The following is an 18,696-nucleotide window of genomic DNA, read 5'->3' on the forward strand; positions in this document are numbered from 1 at the left end:
TCACTGCTACCTCTTCACAGTTTTGGTGAGTGTGTTAATCTCTTGTGCATGCCATTGGATTCGTATGCTTTCTTTTTTCGTTGAGAACTCTTCCATTTATTTTCTTTTGATTCAGTACTGGACTCACATTTTGATAGTGCTTCAAACACCAATTAACAAAAAAAGCAATTAGTAGAAGGAAACATGATGATCGAAGGGTTTTTCTTAGGTGTTAGTCATCCAATTTCTGCTTGTGATGTTTTCCCCTATTTATTATCGCACTTTCCTTGTTTAGACGACGCATGCACTGCGAATATGGATTATAGAATTTTGTCCTTCAATTTTTTGTTCTTCACTGTTCCTTTTTCATTTTCCCCTTTCTAAAATTAGATTCGCTTCTGTTGTCCTGTACTTTGCTCTACTCTTTCTAATTTCACATGTTTCTGCCGAATTGACGATTTTCTGATTGCATGGTTGGTAAGCATCTCAGAATTGTTGATTCGACATTCATTCATCTTATAGAATCTAAGGCAGAGCATATCAAGATGATAAAACTAGCATTAAACCGTCAGGGAGTATACATACAGTCGTGATATTGCATGTACTCTTTGCAGAGTAGTAGAGTAACTTGTTAATCCGTGCTGCAGGAAAAATGGGAACCAGATTTAACAGTGTTGCTTCCACCTTTTTCCTTGCAACCTTGTTCTTTTCTCTTGCATTTTCTGCATCGGATGATGGATTGCTACGAATAGGACTAAAAAAGTTGAAGTTTGATCAAAACAATCGACTTGCTGCTCGGCTCGAGTCTAAAGAATCAGAAACTTTGAGAGCCTCAATTCGGAAGTATAATTTCCGAGGTAAATATAGCGAGTCTGGAGATACTGATATTGTTGCACTCAAGAATTACATGGATGCCCAGTATTTTGGAGAGATTGGTATTGGTACTCCCCCACAGAAATTCACGGTGATTTTTGACACGGGTAGCTCCAATCTGTGGGTGCCCTCTTCAAAATGTTACTTCTCTGTAAGTGTTGACTGTTTAAATAATTGAAGTGGTTTTATAACGGAATAAACTGTGTCCAACTCTTCTCATTGTGTGGGATTCAATTCTCTAACTCCTTGGTGTAGATTCCTTGTTTTTTTCACTCCAAGTACAAGTCAAGCCAGTCAAGTACTTACAGGAAGAATGGTATGTTATATCCCCTGCCATTTCCTTCTCACATTAGCATGTTGCGTTTTTTTTTTTGTGTCTTGAGTACCAATTAATGGCATTGCATACTTAATACTTTGGAATTAATATGTGCTAATAAATGGCTATATTTGGGACTAAACATGAAGCAGTTAATACTTAGAACTTAATTCTTTGGATATATTACATATGGGGAATGGAGTACACTTCCTGGAGAATCTTATGTATATCTGATTGTTGTTTGCATTGTACCGTTACCATTTACCCTTTTATAGATAAGTTCCATGGACTTGTATTAATCAATAGGGTTTTATCAACATGTTTGTATGATTTAAGTTATAGTATTATAGACAATGTGATTTGATGTGGGTTATGCTTAGAAATGCAATATAAGTCTGCTGTAATTTTTTTTGTCTTTAGGAAAATCTGCTGCTATCCAGTATGGGACTGGGGCTATCTCTGGATTCTTCAGTGAGGACAACATCAAAGTCGGTCATCTAGTTGTGAAGAACCAGGTCCTCCCTACTCTTTTAGTTTATGTTTGTTATGGTAACTTGGTAAGAGACTTACAGGGATGGCATTGATTTATTCCAGGAATTTATTGAGGCAACAAGAGAACCTGGTGTTACATTTTTGGTGGCCAAGTTTGATGGCATACTTGGACTTGGTTTCAAAGAGATCTCAGTAGGAAATGCAACCCCAGTGTGGTATGGTTTTTCTTGTTATGTGGGTTGGCTTAGTCTCACTTTATGTTGGTCGATGCTGCCTTTTGTGGAAGGGGTTGTTTCAAGGGCCAGGGTTGTTACTTTTTCATTTAGCTCCCCTTGCTAAGCTTTTGATAGCTGGCATGCTCACCATGTCTTTTTGCTTAAAGGATAATATGGTTAGCCATTTGTATCTACCAGGTACAACATGGTCAAGCAAGGTCTTGTTAAAGAGCCTGTCTTCTCATTTTGGCTCAACCGAAATTTAAAGGACGAGGAGGGAGGTGAACTGATTTTTGGTGGAGTTGATCCAAATCATTATATTGGTAGACATACATACGTTCCTGTGTCTCAGAAAGGTTACTGGCAGGTTGGTTTCAGGAAATTTTTAATCAAAAGATAATTTAGGATAATGTTTTTTACTCTGGATAGTTCTGTTGACAGTTTGACATGGGCGATGTGCTCATTGATGGAGAAGAAAGTGGTACGTACTATTTCTGTGATTCCATTGGTGGTATTAGCCACTTAGAATCTCATATTGTGCGTGTGTCTGATTAATCAATACTATTATCTTGTGTGTCATAGGTTACTGCAATGGTGGGTGTTCTGCAATTGCTGACTCTGGAACATCTCTCTTTGCTGGCCCAACGGTATGCTTGCATCTTTTTTTAAATAATCTATATCAAAAGATCTTATTTCTGTCCTGCATTATGTATTGCACTTCCAGCATGGTTAGATCTATTTCAATATAACTAGCTTCAACATTCTTATATGGAATAAATGTTTCGGTTGTGCTTCCAAAACTGATGTATGTTTCATAAAAGTAAAAACTGATGTTTCCTATGTGTATTTTATTACTGGCAACCCTAATGGCCTATTTCTATGGGACGGAGGGAGTATGTTGTATCTATTGTTTGTCCTTGTTAGTCTCTGGTGTGTCCACTTGTTGGTGTTGCAGGACTACAACCCACTTCATTGATTTTTAACATGAGCACCGAGGGATAAATCTATAGTAGTATGTGGCTAGTACACCGCAGCCCACATACAATAGATTTTCATAGACTTTGAGGTTTAGTCTTCACGGAGAATGAAATAAAAGATGAAGTTGGTTGATTGGTTTGAAGCTTGTTGGACTGTTTGATGTGATTGCTTCTGTTCCTTGTGATATTTGTAGACTGTGGTGGCAATGATTAACCATGCAATTGGGGCTGCTGGAGTTGTTAGCCAAGAGTGCAAGGCTGTTGTTGAACAATATGGGCAAGCTATCATGGAACTTCTCATGGCAGAGGTAAGGAACAACTAATCTAGTTTCAGATGGCACTTTCTCATATCTCACATAGTGTCGAAGTTTGTTAATGACTTAGCATCTGATATCTTCCTCACATTCTGTGCTCAATGTGACAGACTCAACCAAAGAAGGTATGCTCCCAAGTTGGTCTATGCACATTTGACGGAACCCATGGTGTGAGGTAAATCTTTTTTATTCTGTACTCGGTATCCTACCCCATCCCTGGTGGAGCTTTCTCGTCTTGGACTATGTAGTTTTATGTTGACTCTTAAATGTGAATTAGTGGTTCTGGGCAAGTGCTGTTGAGTGTGTTAGGTATCTGCGTTTGATTTTAGTTCTTGACACTTCTCTGTTTAGTGCTGGAATTGCAAGTGTGGTTGATGAAAGAGATGGTAAATCATCTGGTTCGAATGATGTAATGTGCTCTGTCTGTGAAATGGCTGTTGTTTGGATGCAAAATCAACTCAGACAGAACCAAACTCAAGACCGCATCTTGAACTATGTCAATGAGGTACCCTTGTGCATCCTAGACTATCTGTTGTTTCTTCTTTACTCTCATCTAATGTGTTCACTTCTGTTGTAACAAAATCACAGCTTTGTGAGCGACTCCCAAGTCCCATGGGACAGTCAGCTGTTGATTGTGCTAGCATTTCTTCGATGCCAACTGTCTCCTTCACAATTGGTGGCAAAGTTTTTGATCTCTCCCCGGATGAGGTATGCATACCTCTGCTTAAGTTGCTACTCAACTGTATCACTGTTCTTCATCCTTAATCAGATGTCAAGTGTGGGCTCTTTTGCCAGTTTAATGATCTATAAGTTCCTCTCGACACTGAGTAATTGGCATGTACATAATATCAGTAATGTTTCTTGTCTATGTCCATAGATAATTTCTAGTGTAAGCCTCAATCTTCATTTATACAAGCACTAGCAGTCAAAAAATAATATAGTTTGTGTTCTGAGATCTAACAGTTCTAGCTTCTCATCTACCTACTTGGATCACACCCCATTTTGACACAGGACTAATATTTCTACAGCTCATCTAATGATATCTAAGATAGATATGGTTGTTAGCTAGTTATAGTGGTATATAGCCATGGACACTAATTTTTTAGTACTAGTAGTTACGAAAGGGAGGCAAGTTGGCAGATTGAGTAAAAATATGGTTAATATGGAATTAATTGATTCTTCATTTTATTTACAAATACTATATACAGTGTGTATGGTTCTCCTCGGTCAGCCATCCAAATTCTACAAATGAACTTGTTTTAGTCTGGTAGCATTGTATTTCATCGAGTCGCTTGCTGACCAAATAGGAGCAATACGGAAGACTTCCCTGTCCCAATGAAAAAACCCACTGCCAGTTTTTTAAAAATGAAAAGATTGAAAGTTGATGAGTTGAGATGATAGATTGTTACAAGATATAGTAATCCAGTCAGCTAGTGAGTGAAGGATTCTCGTTGAGCTGTGAGTGTCGAGCCAACATGTGATTCCTTCCTTAAGAAGAGAAGCAAAGCAGGTTTGGCTCATTTGACTTGTGCTGACACTTGGTGTTTTTATGGTGGTATAATCAGTACATACTGAAGGTAGGCGAGGGTGCCGCAGCTCAATGCATAAGCGGTTTCACCGGTATTGACATTCCTCCTCCCCGTGGACCTCTTTGGTAATGCTCCATATAGTATATATTGGCCAGTGTTCATAAGATCCGTTTATTCTAGGCTGTGAGTTTTGTGGTTTGAATGATGCAGGATATTGGGAGATATGTTCATGGGGCGGTATCACACCGTGTTCGACTTCGGGGAAGAGAGAGTTGGATTTGCTGAAGCTGTGTAGACGAGGTCTGCATCGTCTCCTTAATGTAATGTTAATATGGTTGTGTTCTTCTCATCAAGGTGTAGACATTACATAGAGAGAGATACGAACAAAATATGTAAATGTGTGCTCTAGTTAAACCAGCTTGTATGGACTAGTCAAGTTTGATGGTTGCCTGTGATGCAATAGCTAAGAGAATTAGCCTTGTATGACCATGCATGGAATTCATCTGTGATGTGTTTACTGATTTGAGGCATCCTTTTCTTCTTGCGTTTACCTATTGTTTAATGTCTCTGACAACATAGTAAACGACCGGTAACAGTCAATCGAATATCTGAAGTTTGGTGGTCTTATATTTTCATGTGTAATGGAGCCCAATCCAGGTGGCATTGCAGTTTCATCGTGCTTATAGTATCAAAAGGGGTATATCAATGACGAATTTATAGTATAGTATAGTATAGTATAGTATATGCCTGTTGAGATAAGCCTTGAATTGGTTGTTTTTATTCAAGAAATAATAAAATAATGATCATATAAAATTGAGCAGAATGCCGGTGCACGTGTCATTGAGAATTTTATATACTCCAGTAATTGCCCTATGAGAATTTAGAAAGCCGGCGCTTTGATAGAATAAAAAAGACCCTGAATGGAATGATTTTGATTTTTGAATATCGATTTATTAGTAAAAAGTCTTCTCCCACTTTTGAATTATCCAAGCAAGAACTTTTTGTAAGCGTCGAAGCACCAAAAGGAGAATTGGGAATTTTTCTGATCGGAGATCAGAGTGTTTTTCGGAAGAAAAGGCGGATCCGAATAAAATCGATAAAACGGAAGAAATCCGTTGTACACATAGGCATTGTTGTTGAAAGAATTCTGTAATTCAATTTATTATACAATCAATCTCAAAAACTGGAATTAAAGTAAATACCAAGATCAAAGAAGTAAAAACTATCTTCACACGTCCAACACAACAAACTTCTTTACAAATAGATCCGCAAATAAATCACCAAAATAAAAATTGGTTAGTCAATAACTTAGCGATGGGGTACAATGTCGTGTTAAAAAATCTCATTGATTACATGTGACATCCGAAATCCTAATATATTGTTTGGTTCATAAGTACAACAAACGAAGAACGATTTTGGTATGCTTCCCTTCCCCTACTCACCCAGTCACCCTTTTCTATTTGAACACATCCAAATATATAACAAGTTATGCACTAAACGTCTTCTTATTAATATTCTCAAAATTATCCTATCAATTATACCAAGTTATCTCACACCGAAAGGAAATTGAGCACACGTACTTTTGGTGGCAAATAAATTACAGTACTTTTCTAGAACATTCCACATCAGTACATCAAGAATGGGACACTCCAAGAATCAGGATTCCGAGTTATCCTAAGTTGAAATGAAAGCACCCATGCTCTCACAGGAGAGGCATAGCCCATTGATTATTTTCTGGTCCAACAATATGGCAACAATATGGGTACATCCACTCCACAACCCCACAAATTAGGTGGTTTGTGAGGACTTCAAAACTAGTACTCCTTCCGTGTGACTTAATTGCCTTAGTTTGACTTGACTCCGGTTTAAAAAAATATACTGAAAATAGAATGGAAAAAGTTCGTGAAAAATGAGCCCAACTTTATTTTGTGTGTAAAGTGGAGAGAGTAAACTAAGAGAGAGAATAAAGTAGAAAGAATGATGTTTGCATCTTTAGTAATGCGTTATCTTGATTGAGACAAATCAAAAAGGAAAGTGAGTCATCTTCACAAGGAGTACCATTATGTGCAACACTACTTTAGTTAAGTAAAATACATGTCCTTCTCCATCATGTGCATGCATTCCTTTGTATATTTGGAGAGAGTTATTAATTAGTAAAAGACAAAAGGATAGATTGTAAAAAGAAGACCTAAATCAAACTTCTATCATAGGTATTTGTTATTTGTAGGAGATCACTAAACGATAAAATGGAAAACGAAAAATGGATCCTCTTTCTACTGGAAACTCATTTTCTTTGAAGATGGAGGAATATCCTGAAATCCTATAGTATAACAACATAAGGGCGTGCCTGAGAGCCATTTAAAAAACCACACTATATAGAATGATGCCTTACATTACTTTTTTACCATCAGAAAAGGAAAATTTTCGATCTAGAGATTGCAGTTGGCTTCGAAGGTTTTGGTTTTCTTCAAGCAAGCGGTCATATTCAAGAAGAAAGCCTTCCGATTGCTTCTTCAAGGCCATTGCATTGGCTTCCGCACTGCCTGGTTCTTTACTCTTTTCTTGAAGCTGTTTCTCCAGTCTACCTGCTTCTATACTCTTTTCTTGAAGCTGTTTCTCCAGCCTACTTACCATCCCACGCAGTTTACTCATCTCATCTTCCAATACTTTGATTTCCTCAGGCGCTGGAGCCCTGTTATCATCAAAAATTCGGTTTTGTTTTTTCACTGCTTCAGCGCTCTTCCTCCTTATACGCAGTTCTCGGATGTAGTGATGCAGCCTGTCTAGCATCAGGGCAAGGAATAGGGAGAATCCTGCACCAGAAATTATATAAGTTCAAATCTTGAAAAGTACAGAAATTCCACAACATGCAACGTACTTTTCTGACTTGTGCATTACAATATCTAACCAGGTAATAGCATGTGTTAGACAGTTAAGAAAGTATGCTTAAAGCAAAAAGTAGAGAAACAATTCCAAAATAACATGGAACATGTATTGATGTTAGCTTTAGAGTAAAAGAGAATTGAGATGGCAGGGTAGGCTTAAGGAAGGTAAGGTTTATCATTCTTATATTCTGGTCCCTGCACAGGGATTAGCCAAGAATCATCAAAACTTTCCAAATATTAAGAACGTCAACATTATACTACAATTTACCAAAAAATATGTATATAATCCCTATTTCACAAGTAACATTAAATATTTGGTAATATTTAATGCTTCAAAACTGATGAAACCAATAAAGAAGTGAGTTTCAGAATATAAACTTCATCTATCGTCTCATCTGTATTTGGGTCCTTAAGTAGTAACAATAGATTAATGATGGGTGATGAAAAAGTAATGATAAGCATACTAATGAAAAGGTCCACCCTCAGGTCCTTTAGATTAACTAGATATGAGTCATATGACCAGAGCGATACAATTATGTTCGGATTAAAGCATTCAGTTTCAAAATCAGAAGACTGAAGTACTATTGCTGCATACTTACTGGAAACGAATGAAGTATGCTGCAAACCATACCCTCATACCACTCTTTTTCCACCAACAGAGGGTTTTGATCTTATAATATCGACTTCCAGGGAATAAATAAGCAGGTTGGTGACATAAACTTGTGATCAAAGATCACATTAATGAAAATTGAAGACCCTAACCATATTAAGTTTATTAGCAATACAACATTGCACCTAGTACCCCCAATCCATGCACATTATTCATGCTGGCCATCTACCATTGCTCTAACGGACCAGATTACAGTATGTAAATGAAACAATATACCGATTCAGATTTAATACCCTTTAACTTAAACTTCTATTGCATGATATTTCCATAAAGGTTTAACCAACTATAGCATTTCCTAGCACCGGAAGGGCAGATACTATATTTCCTCGAGACAAATTCATATCCGTACTCGTCTTAATCCAACAGTAGAAGAGACCTATAAAATTCACAATCTTAAACTATACTACTTCCAAACCTTGAAAAGAAAATTTGAAGGATGCTTCATGAAACAATTGTTGTATATACCATCGCTACAAAGAGTGATTTCATGGCATCCAAAGACACAACAGAGGTTCATGAACAAATCTCCAGACTAAACGCAACCATGGAAATCTAGTGAAACAGGAAAACCAGTTCAAGCAGTATATATAGAAAAACAAACAATTGAATCTAAGTATTGAATTAGTAATGCTCTCCTCTTTTTCCTATATGATGCAATCGACATATGAGTCGATGCCGCAAAGTTAAGACTCACAATCAAAATGAAAATACAGCGTTCGCTATTGAGAATTGGTGAGAAACAGAAGAAGGATTCAATTTGAGGAATTCTCACCCATGAGAGAAGCTTGAAGAATTTGCTCGGCGAGGATGACCTGATCGGTGGGATTAACTTCAGCGCCATCTAGGATGCAACGTCTCTGGATGGCGACCACATTGTAGACGGTGGAAGCCATGAGCAGGAAGAGAGTCCCGGCGATGGTCTTGACGACGATTGGGCCGCGGCCGCGCTTGAGGCGGTCCAGCCCCATTATGACGAGCTTCCTGAGCGGAGTTTTGAAGACGAACGCCACGATCAGCGCCATCTCAGTGAATATTAGGCTGAAAAGCAACTGGATCATCTTCTTTCTCTTCACTCGGTGCCTTCTGCTGCTGCTGCTTCTTCTTCTAGTTTTTCAGTTTTCAGCAGCTCGACAGAGTGTGGATTTATGGCATGGGATGGAAATGGAAGAAATGAGAGATGGAAGAAATGAGAGATGGAAGAATGGGGTTTTATTTTAAGCAGAGGATTCATAATTTTGAAATGAATGTTTTTTGGGAATTAGGGCTTTCATTCTTTTTATTTGCAAATTCATCCTCCGCGTTGCCGACGTGCCGTCATTAATGGGGATTAGATTATTAATATCTTATAATTGTAATTTTACTTTATTAATATCTTATAACTCTAATTTTACTTTATATTGATTGCTTCATTAGATTTTTTTCATGCTTGCGATTATATGAGCTAATTAACGTCGCATGATTATGATTCTACCAATATTTTCGATTAAACAAGGAATGAGATACTACCAATATTTTAGGAAGAAGAGTCTTTGTAATCTTTCCATTGTAAACACACACTACACGTCTATATAATGGCAAGAGTATTATGTAAATATCATTCAACGAACAATCAATGAAATATCAAATTACTTTCCCATATCAAATTATCAAAACAATACTTTCATAGTAGTATTTCTCCGTTCTCACCTTGTGCAGCTTGTATGTGTTAGTAGTGCTGTTCCGCTGGGGTCTTTCCATCCACCAAATATTGTCCATATTTGTCATTTCAGTCCATTCATAAAATATTGCTCACTCACATTTCTTAAAACTCGTACCAACTTAAATATGGACAACATTTGGACGGAGGTAGTATATCTTAAGGTACAACTCGTAGTTATTGGATTGGAAAGATTGACGACTAGGATGCGGGATATGTAGTAATAAAATGTACTCCCTCCGTTCCACAGTAACAGAGGCATTTCATTTTGAGCACTCATTTTGAAAAAATAATAATAAATAGTTAAAGCGAAGAAAGAATAAAGTAAGAGAGAGAATATTGTAGATAAGACTCTTCACTATATTATTCTCTCTCTTACTTTACTCTACCTCCACTTTAACTATTTATTATCATTTTTTCAAAACGAGAGCTCAAAACGAAACACCTCTATTACTGTGAAACGGAGGGAGTATTAGTCATTCGAAACTAAAGGTATCATTATAAATTCGAAAATATACATCAATATAACATTAAATTTACTATCAAATTTTCTAATCCAATGGTTGAGATTTAATCTTAGTTATGCATTGCAGAATTATTCATATTTGAATTCAGTATACTCCTCCGTCTCAAGGTAATTGAGTTGTATTCTTTTTTTATAAAAAAATTATTTCCACTCTTAATTTACTCTCTTAATCTCTTTTACTTTATTTCCTCTCATATTTTACTCTCTCCACTTTAACATTTAACAAATCAATTTCTTAAATCTCATGCCCAAAAGAAATGTCACAACTACCTTAGGACAAAGGGAATATCAGTGTATCACATAGTACTCCCTACGTTCCATAGTAATAGAGTAATTTTCTTTTTTAGTAAAAGTCAACACATTTTCCCACGCTTACTTTACTCTTTCTTTCTCTCTTCATCTCTTTATATTTTACATTTTCCACTTTACTCTCCCTTTACTTAACTCATTTAACACAATTTTTCTTAATCTCAATGCAAAAAAGAACCACTTTCATTACTATGGAACGAAGGGCGTATAACTTTAAAAAGTGGATTCTGCATGATTTCACAACTTGAGCATTTCTCAAACTACTACTCCTACTTGTTAAAATTGAATTATTTTCCTATTGTGATTATATTACCCTGCCTTTTTTTATTGATAAACCATATTCTTAATAAAAAATTAAGCCTCAGGGATTAAGATTTTAAAAAATGAGAGAATTAGTTTGCACATTGCACATTTTTTAGGATAAATATGCTGGAACTCGAAGTACAGTTTTATTAAAAAGTTTCTTATAGTAATTTTTCGACTGAAAAAAGACCAAAATGACCATTTTCGAGATAAACGTTTAGTTCAGGATTGTTTGAGGATATTTTGAAAGTCCATGGACTAAGGGTAAGATAAACGCATAGTCGAAGGACTATTTTTGAAGTTCACTCTAATTTTTATTACATACTTCCCCTCACAAGATTATATTGAGGCATCAACAAAAACGAAACTGATATTATTTCGATCAGCATTTACGGAGATTATTATTACTGAGTTCCTTTATTTTGTGTCTCTTTCTTTTGTTACAATAGGTTTTAATTCTCATAATTGTCATTAATTGGTTTCGTCTATAGTAGTTGTAAATCTTATCTTCAGCAGACAACTACTAATACTATCTATGTTTAATTCGTCTTACAGCATAGCAGAAGAAGGAGAATTAGATCTAGAAAGATAAATAGCTAATTTTCTGGTATTCAATTTACATGAAATTGAGCTTCTGTTTATTGGACAACTACTAATTAGCTACTAATTACGAAAGTAGAATATCAAGTGGCTAACTAATCCTAACTGGTTTAAGAAAATTAAATTTAATCCTAACTGGCAGATCAGATGGTTTGCATGTGTATTGTTGAGAAAACTGTTCCTTGTGTAATGTTGCGTTTTTTTATTCGGAGACTGAAATCCATTAATTCCATTGATGATGGAGTTTGAGAATTTATCCGACTTAATTGTTGATAATTATTTAATCAATCAAACTATTACTATGATTCCTTATTTCCTTATAAAAGACATTTTTATGTCCTCGCATTTCAGTTTGTAGCAAATTAGTGTCACGCTTGATTTTTAATTTTTTAATTTGCCGACATTTGGTGTTTTAATTGTTTATTAAATGTTGGTTGACATTGATAAAGTTAGAAGATAAATATTATAATCAAGCCTTTTTATAAGTGGAAAGGAACACTATAAAAAAAATTCATTAAGGACATTTTCTAATACAATTAAAAATGCTAATTTATTTTTTAAAATATACTATTAATGCTTTAAAAAATATCCATGATGTAGGTGTCCTAACTAAAATTAGAGAATGTAAATAAAAGCGTCCTAAAATGATAAAAGATTAAATTAATTTTTTATTAATTAAGAAAGATTTTCTTTTACCTCCTAAATTAATAATATTTTTTAAAATTTTCTAATATAAGTAATTGCAAGTTTTTGTGTCTCTAAAGTACTCCTAAGTTTTTATTTGTAGTTGAAAACTGAAAGGCCTTTTGAGAGCCCAAATCCATGGGTTGCAGGCAAAAATTTATAGATACGCAAAATAGGCCTACATGTGTTTCAGCCCAATTGAGTTACAATTCTGGGCTTCTTACGCAAGTTAATATTAAATCCACCCCTTAATTTTCCCATTACAATTCTTTAAAACAACACTAAAAAAATTGAGTTATCCCCCATCCTTCAGATGAGGTAAATTAATGAGCTCAGATAATATTCTTATTAGCCCTCATTTAAAATACAAATTTACCAACGGATCACAGCGCAGTTGGCAGCGCGGAGCTGTGGTGACCTTGAGGTCACGCGTTCAAACCCCGCCATCCACTGGAAGACTTTCAGCCTTAATCCACAAGTCCGGTCGAACATGATTAGTCGGATTCCGCCAAAAGACAGATTCAGTACACCTATGGGTTAAACCCAAAAAAAAAAATATGAAACAAATTTAAAAATATGCAAGTTAATCCTAATAACAGATGAATTATAATAAGGGTGCGTCTATTTAGTAAAGTAAAAGCTATATATATAATGATACGAGCATATCTTATTACTTATTTAGCTATAATATCTTTCTAGCATATTTATATCTTATTCAGTAAGTTAAGTTATTTCTTGTTCAGTAAGTTATATACTCCTATTATAAATAGGAGACATTGTTATTTTCTTCAATCAATCAATATATCAGAATTACTTTCAATTTATCTGTTTTTTACTTTTACGTTATCTAGTTTCCCTGCGAGTTTATCATTCAAAACCATAATTAAACTATCTAGTTTCCATGCAAGTTTATCATTCAAAAATCTTAATTGAACGATAGTTGACTGCTCGACATGAATTTCCCCGGGAACGAACCAATATCTTCTCAGCGATCTCTCGCAGTTATCTTCGATACGAGTCTCCTCATATCATCTGGTGCTTTCATCGTGTTCTCTTCCTCCAAATTGCAGATAAGTTTCTTTCAACTCACGCCACAACCCCTTGTTGGCTTGAATCTGTCAGTTGCTCACCACTTTTATACCTCAACGTTTCTGTTATCATTAACTTTCCTCGTTGCTTTGTGGTTTCCACCTTGATGGCAAGGTAGATTTCAACAGGGAGTTGATACCAGTATATCTACATAATATTCTCATATCTTTATTTTTGGGTTTTTAGCCTTTTAAACCAAAACCTTTCCCCAAATTTCGGTTTTTCCCATGAACTATGAGATTTGTTTTTAAAACCACGAACTTTCATTTCGTTAGGATTTTCCCCTGGCGGGTCAACGGCGAAACCCGGGTTGTCTACGTGTCAATTTTAATCCCACTTGTCATTAACGGCTAGGTCGCCCACTGCCAGGACATCCACAGCCGGCACGCACAAAACGAGGATGCCCAAAAGCAACCTCCTCACCTACTTGAGATAGAACGAAGACGCCTGATTTCGAAGTGAACGGATGAACGAAGATACCGGAATTCGATTTTAGGGTTTAATTGGCTGGCTGAATTCGATTTTAGGTGAGTTGGGTAATGTTTAAATGTGATTGAGTCGTAAACGACGTCGTTTTAGGGTCCTATAGCCGGCGTCCATGTCATTTTTTCGAAAACTTCTCTACCAGAAATGTGTTATTCAGGTCGGGTTGGGAAAATCCTAATGAAATGAAAGTTCGTGGTTTTAAAAAAAATCTCATAGTTTATGGGAAAAACCGGAATTCGGGAAAAGGTTTTGGTTTAAAAAGCCAAAAACCCTTTATTATTTCATATATTATTGATTTAGCATATCTTTCATATTTCTTGATCATTAAGTCAGGTTATTAGGGAGTATTATAAATAGAAGTCTTTGTTATCTTTTGAATTAATCACTGAACTCGTATCATCTGGTCCTTTCATCGTGTTCTCATCCTCCGATTGCCGTCATCATGTCACGCAACTACATCGACTATCATTACCATACCATCGTGTGACATGATGACGACAACCAGAGGATGAGAACACGATGAAAGTACCAGATGATACGAGGCGAGAAATCGGCGCATAAAAGAAGTCCGTTCGCGGAATGAATTCCGTCGAGCAACCGATGAACAAAGACTTGGAAAAAGTAAATTGCAGAAAAGTATAATACGATAAAAGATAATTGTATTTCTTCAATGGTTAATTCAAGAGATAACAAAGACTTCTATTTGTAATACTCCCTAATAACCTAACTTAGTGATCAAGAAATATGAAAGATATGCTAAATCAATAATATATGAAATAATAGAGATATGGAAATAGGTTTGTGTTAAAATGACAACACCATTTAAGATGACACTGTACCACCAAGGATAACCATTAGATTTAGGAGTAGATTCAACCTTAGTCTGCCATGTGGCAGACTTGCTTGCCTATCGTAGATTGCTTGATTATCATTGATCGATCTTGTATCGCAAAATGCTTGCTAATGTATCGCAGATTGCTTGCCTAGATTGTCATTTTAACTATGGTGTTGCCATAGTGTTCTGATTTCGTATTTCATATTGCTTGAAACCATATTCTGAATTCCTTGCCTATGTATCACATATTGCTTGCATATATATTGCAGATTGCATGTTACTTGTTGTCATGTTGTCACTTTAAGATTGGTGTCACCCTAACGCACCCCATGGGAATATTATGTAGATATACTCGTATCATATAATCTCATTCTATTGTGTTTTATAGCCGCCCCGGGCCCCATTTTCTTCCCGTCGTCCACCTCTCCTGCATCCGCGAGCTTCCAACACCGAGACGGAGAAGTTGGACATGCTCCAATCGATCCATAGACGATTGTTTATTGTGATAAAAAAAAACTAGAATCCTTTCCATTCCACGAATTTTTGTCGACACTTACCAAGTGCTTTTCAATTTGTTTTTCTAACATATAAGGCCGTGAGTAGAATTTGACTTTAGTTATAACAAATCCATTATGTATAGTCTCATATTTTCTAACGTAAACCATACTTTTAGCCACACATTAAGCACTGTGAAATTTATACTACTACGCTTTAAATAACAAACTAGAAAAAAAGTTCCACGTGGAATTAGTGATCAATTTCATAAAAAATAGCCTAATTATTTGAAATGAATCAATGAATTTGTCAGCGGTTGATATTCTACACATGCCACTAGGTTTAGTGGAGGTAAGTATTTAGCTAAGCGACACTAATTAGGAGTAATTAAGTAATGCATGATCAGAAAAGCTTGCTTGCAAACTCATCCCCGCCGTCCGCCGCCGCAAGATCCCTAAGCTGCGACAAGCTCCTCCCCAGCTGCAACGCCACCTTCATCTCAAACACCTCCCCATTCTCCCTCCTCTCCACCTCCCCTTCCTTCAAATTCCACTCTATCGATTCCTCCATCATCTCAAAGAATCCCGCATTACTCCGGTACATCTCGAACACCATCCCCACCTGCCCCCCGTGCTCCACCGCGTTCACCACACTCGCCACCGCCCCTCCCACCACCGCCACCGCCGACCCCCACCCGCAGCCCGCCCCCGCCGCCGCGCTCCCCAACGCCGCCAGCCCCGTCAGCACGGGCCCGCTAACCGCAAGAATTTTATTAAACTTGAGCGCCTTCTCGCCCAATCTCAGATAGTCCTGCTTGTCTTTCGCTCTCACGACCCGACTCACTTCCCTCATATCCTCCTCCAACTTCCCGCTCCACCCGTTGTACCCGCCCGCGCTAATTCCCCTCGCCTGCCGCCTCCTCCGCTCCGGCCACGACACCGCCGGCTCCACCGCCGCCGGGAACTTCTCCAGCATCGCCCCGAGCAGAGGCAGCGGGAACGCCTTGTCCAGAGCCAGCACTCTCTCCATCATATCCTTAACATCCGCAGCCGTCGGATTTCCAACTGAAATAACGGTCTGGATCTGATTCTGAAGCTGCTTGAACAGCCTGGCGCCGTTTCTCTGCTCCTCCGCCAGCTGAGACGGCTGGATCTTATTCATCACCGACAGCATACCAGTCGCTGCAACGTACAACACCGTCGACGAGATCTTCAGCGCCGCGCAGCCGCCGCCGCCCCCGGCGGCGGCGGCGATCCCTGCCATCGCGGCGGCGGCCAGAGTGATGGAGTTGATCGACGTCAAAAGAAGGCTGTTCCAGTTGTCGCGCTGCTGCCCGACGTTCCTGTGCATCTCGACTCGGTCAGCGACGGCTTCCATGATCGCGTAGAGCTTTGCCACAGCCGTTGGATCGGAGTTTTCGATTTTGACGACGGCGGTGTTGATTTGCATTTGCATAGGCTTCTCCATTTGCTCTGGGAATGCTCCTCCCGTTCGGAGCCCGGGAATCTGGATTCTGGAGACTCGCCGCGGGATGTTGATGGCGGCCTTGATGATGTCTCTCTGCTTTAGTGAGATCGATGATGGCGATGAGTTCAATATTAATGTTGCCATTTACTCCTTTTTATGAATGTATAGTACGAGTTTTTGTTAGATTTGAAAATTGTACAATGTGTGATTAGTATTTGTAAGGGAGTACTATTATGGTTAAGTGAGATGAGAGTGGTTTTATTACTTAGATATATATAGAGAGAGATTATTTGGTCTGAACGTTTGGTTTGAAACGGTTAACGAAGTATATAATCCGTAAACGAAAATGGCAGTCTTGGATTGACTTTCAACTCGGAAAACACTGTTTGAAAAGGCCAAATGATGCCATGTCAATGAATTGACCATCTAACAAGTTAATCTTTTCTGTACATTAGTACATAATTAATGATAATATTGTTATTAGTTAGAGTTGTGTTTGTTGTTACATACAGCTATGTACTGTGTATAATTATAATGCCAATTTTATGTAATGAATTCGTATGATATACTCTACGTGTAGATTATGAAATATGGAAGTATGAGTAGAGAAAAATAAGTCCAACAGAACATGATTTACATTATACCGGCCAAATTCAATCTTCAAGAATATGAAAATATGACTGAAGCTTTTACATTAGACCGTCCGAAATCCCAATTCATAAATACTAGTACTACATACTTAAGAATTGTTAATAATTACTTGTTCATGGAGATAGTAGTGATAGAGAACTAGGCAAATGATATATACCAAGAATGATAGTGGAGAGAGACAATTATGCTATTTTAAAATGAGGAAACGATATAATTAAACCACTGGAAAAAATTAAAAATGAGGGAAAAATTGTGAAACTTATGAGTATTTTTGTCTCAAATGTGATATTTGGCTTAATATTATTAAAACTAAGTTGGTGACTTATAACTAATAATTACACTATCGGAACTAATTAGTTGGTACCCACAAATTAAATCAAACCAGTTATATTTATCAATTTTGAAGGACTTGTCTCATCATACAAACGGTTTGCATGATTAATTAAGATTGCATATATCTAATGTGTGAACATGAATTAAAAATATATGTACAACAAGACAAAATACAGAGCAAATGACAAGGATATAATGAAAATTAATCATATATGGCGTTCCTCACTATATATCGTTACTTGTGCTAGCTCAGTTTATAATACATGCAGCCACGCGTTAAATAAATAAAATTGCGTAATGCGTGGCGTATGTATCTCGTCATTTTGTGGATTTAGTATAAATTAAGTTACATGTATCACATTTTTAACATATGGGTGAAATTTCATATATTTAATCAATGATGTAAATCCACATCTACAGTTTCAATTGAAGATTTACGTCTAAAGTTTAAATCTTAATGTTTAGTTTGAAATATTATACTTATCTCATATCATTGAATATGTATTATGCTTGGTTCATTAGATTGAATCTCACGACATAATCCTATATAGATAATCATATGATAATAAGTCATAACTACTCTCGGCAACTAAAATAATCTCAAAACTTAATTCTAAATGGATAATCATATGATAATGAAATTATCGTAGCAACTGAAGAACACATACATATAGAATCTTGTTGTATAATTAATGATAATATTGTTATTAGTTAGAGTAATATTTGTTGTTCATACAGCTATGTATTGTGTATATTTAAAATGTTAATTTATAGTGAATTCATATAATTTACTCTACATATATGATTATGAAATATGAAAATATAACAGAAGAGAATAAGTCCAAAAGAAACATGATTTATTATTTTTCCGTCCATATTCAATCTTCAAAAATATGAAAGTATGACTGAAGATTTTACATCTAAAAGAATCATGATTTACATTAGACCGTCCAAAAACTCAATTATATTAAT

General features: G+C 36.7%; 3 protein-coding genes across 3 annotated transcripts; 1 reads left to right on the forward strand and 2 right to left on the reverse strand.

Annotated features, from left to right (window-relative positions):
- LOC125189006 (aspartic proteinase-like) lies at positions 1–5,225 on the forward strand. Its single transcript, XM_048086170.1, has 14 exons — positions 1–25; positions 627–1,003; positions 1,108–1,168; positions 1,589–1,683; positions 1,763–1,875; positions 2,074–2,242; positions 2,317–2,356; positions 2,458–2,522; positions 3,047–3,160; positions 3,277–3,341; positions 3,518–3,671; positions 3,755–3,874; positions 4,732–4,820; positions 4,906–5,225. The coding sequence occupies exons 2-14, from the start codon at positions 632–634 to the stop codon at positions 4,988–4,990; spliced, it is 1,542 nt and encodes a 513-aa protein (XP_047942127.1). The 5' UTR covers positions 1–25; positions 627–631; the 3' UTR covers positions 4,991–5,225.
- A 1,719-nt stretch (positions 5,226–6,944) lies between these two features.
- Positions 6,945–9,430, reverse strand: LOC125186857 (B-cell receptor-associated protein 31-like). Its single transcript, XM_048083330.1, has 2 exons — positions 9,023–9,430; positions 6,945–7,508 (listed from the first exon to the last, which is right to left on the reverse strand). The coding sequence occupies exons 1-2, from the start codon at positions 9,306–9,308 to the stop codon at positions 7,084–7,086; spliced, it is 711 nt and encodes a 236-aa protein (XP_047939287.1). The 5' UTR covers positions 9,309–9,430; the 3' UTR covers positions 6,945–7,083.
- A 6,072-nt stretch (positions 9,431–15,502) lies between these two features.
- On the reverse strand, positions 15,503–17,057 carry LOC125190786 (probable F-box protein At4g22030). Its single transcript, XM_048088186.1, has one exon. The coding sequence runs from the start codon at positions 16,882–16,884 to the stop codon at positions 15,676–15,678; it is 1,209 nt and encodes a 402-aa protein (XP_047944143.1). The 5' UTR covers positions 16,885–17,057; the 3' UTR covers positions 15,503–15,675.
- Positions 17,058–18,696: the final 1,639 nt, after the last annotated feature.

This window comes from Salvia hispanica, chromosome 5 (assembly GCF_023119035.1).
Source record: "Salvia hispanica cultivar TCC Black 2014 chromosome 5, UniMelb_Shisp_WGS_1.0, whole genome shotgun sequence".
Lineage (NCBI taxonomy): Eukaryota > Viridiplantae > Streptophyta > Magnoliopsida > Lamiales > Lamiaceae > Salvia > Salvia hispanica.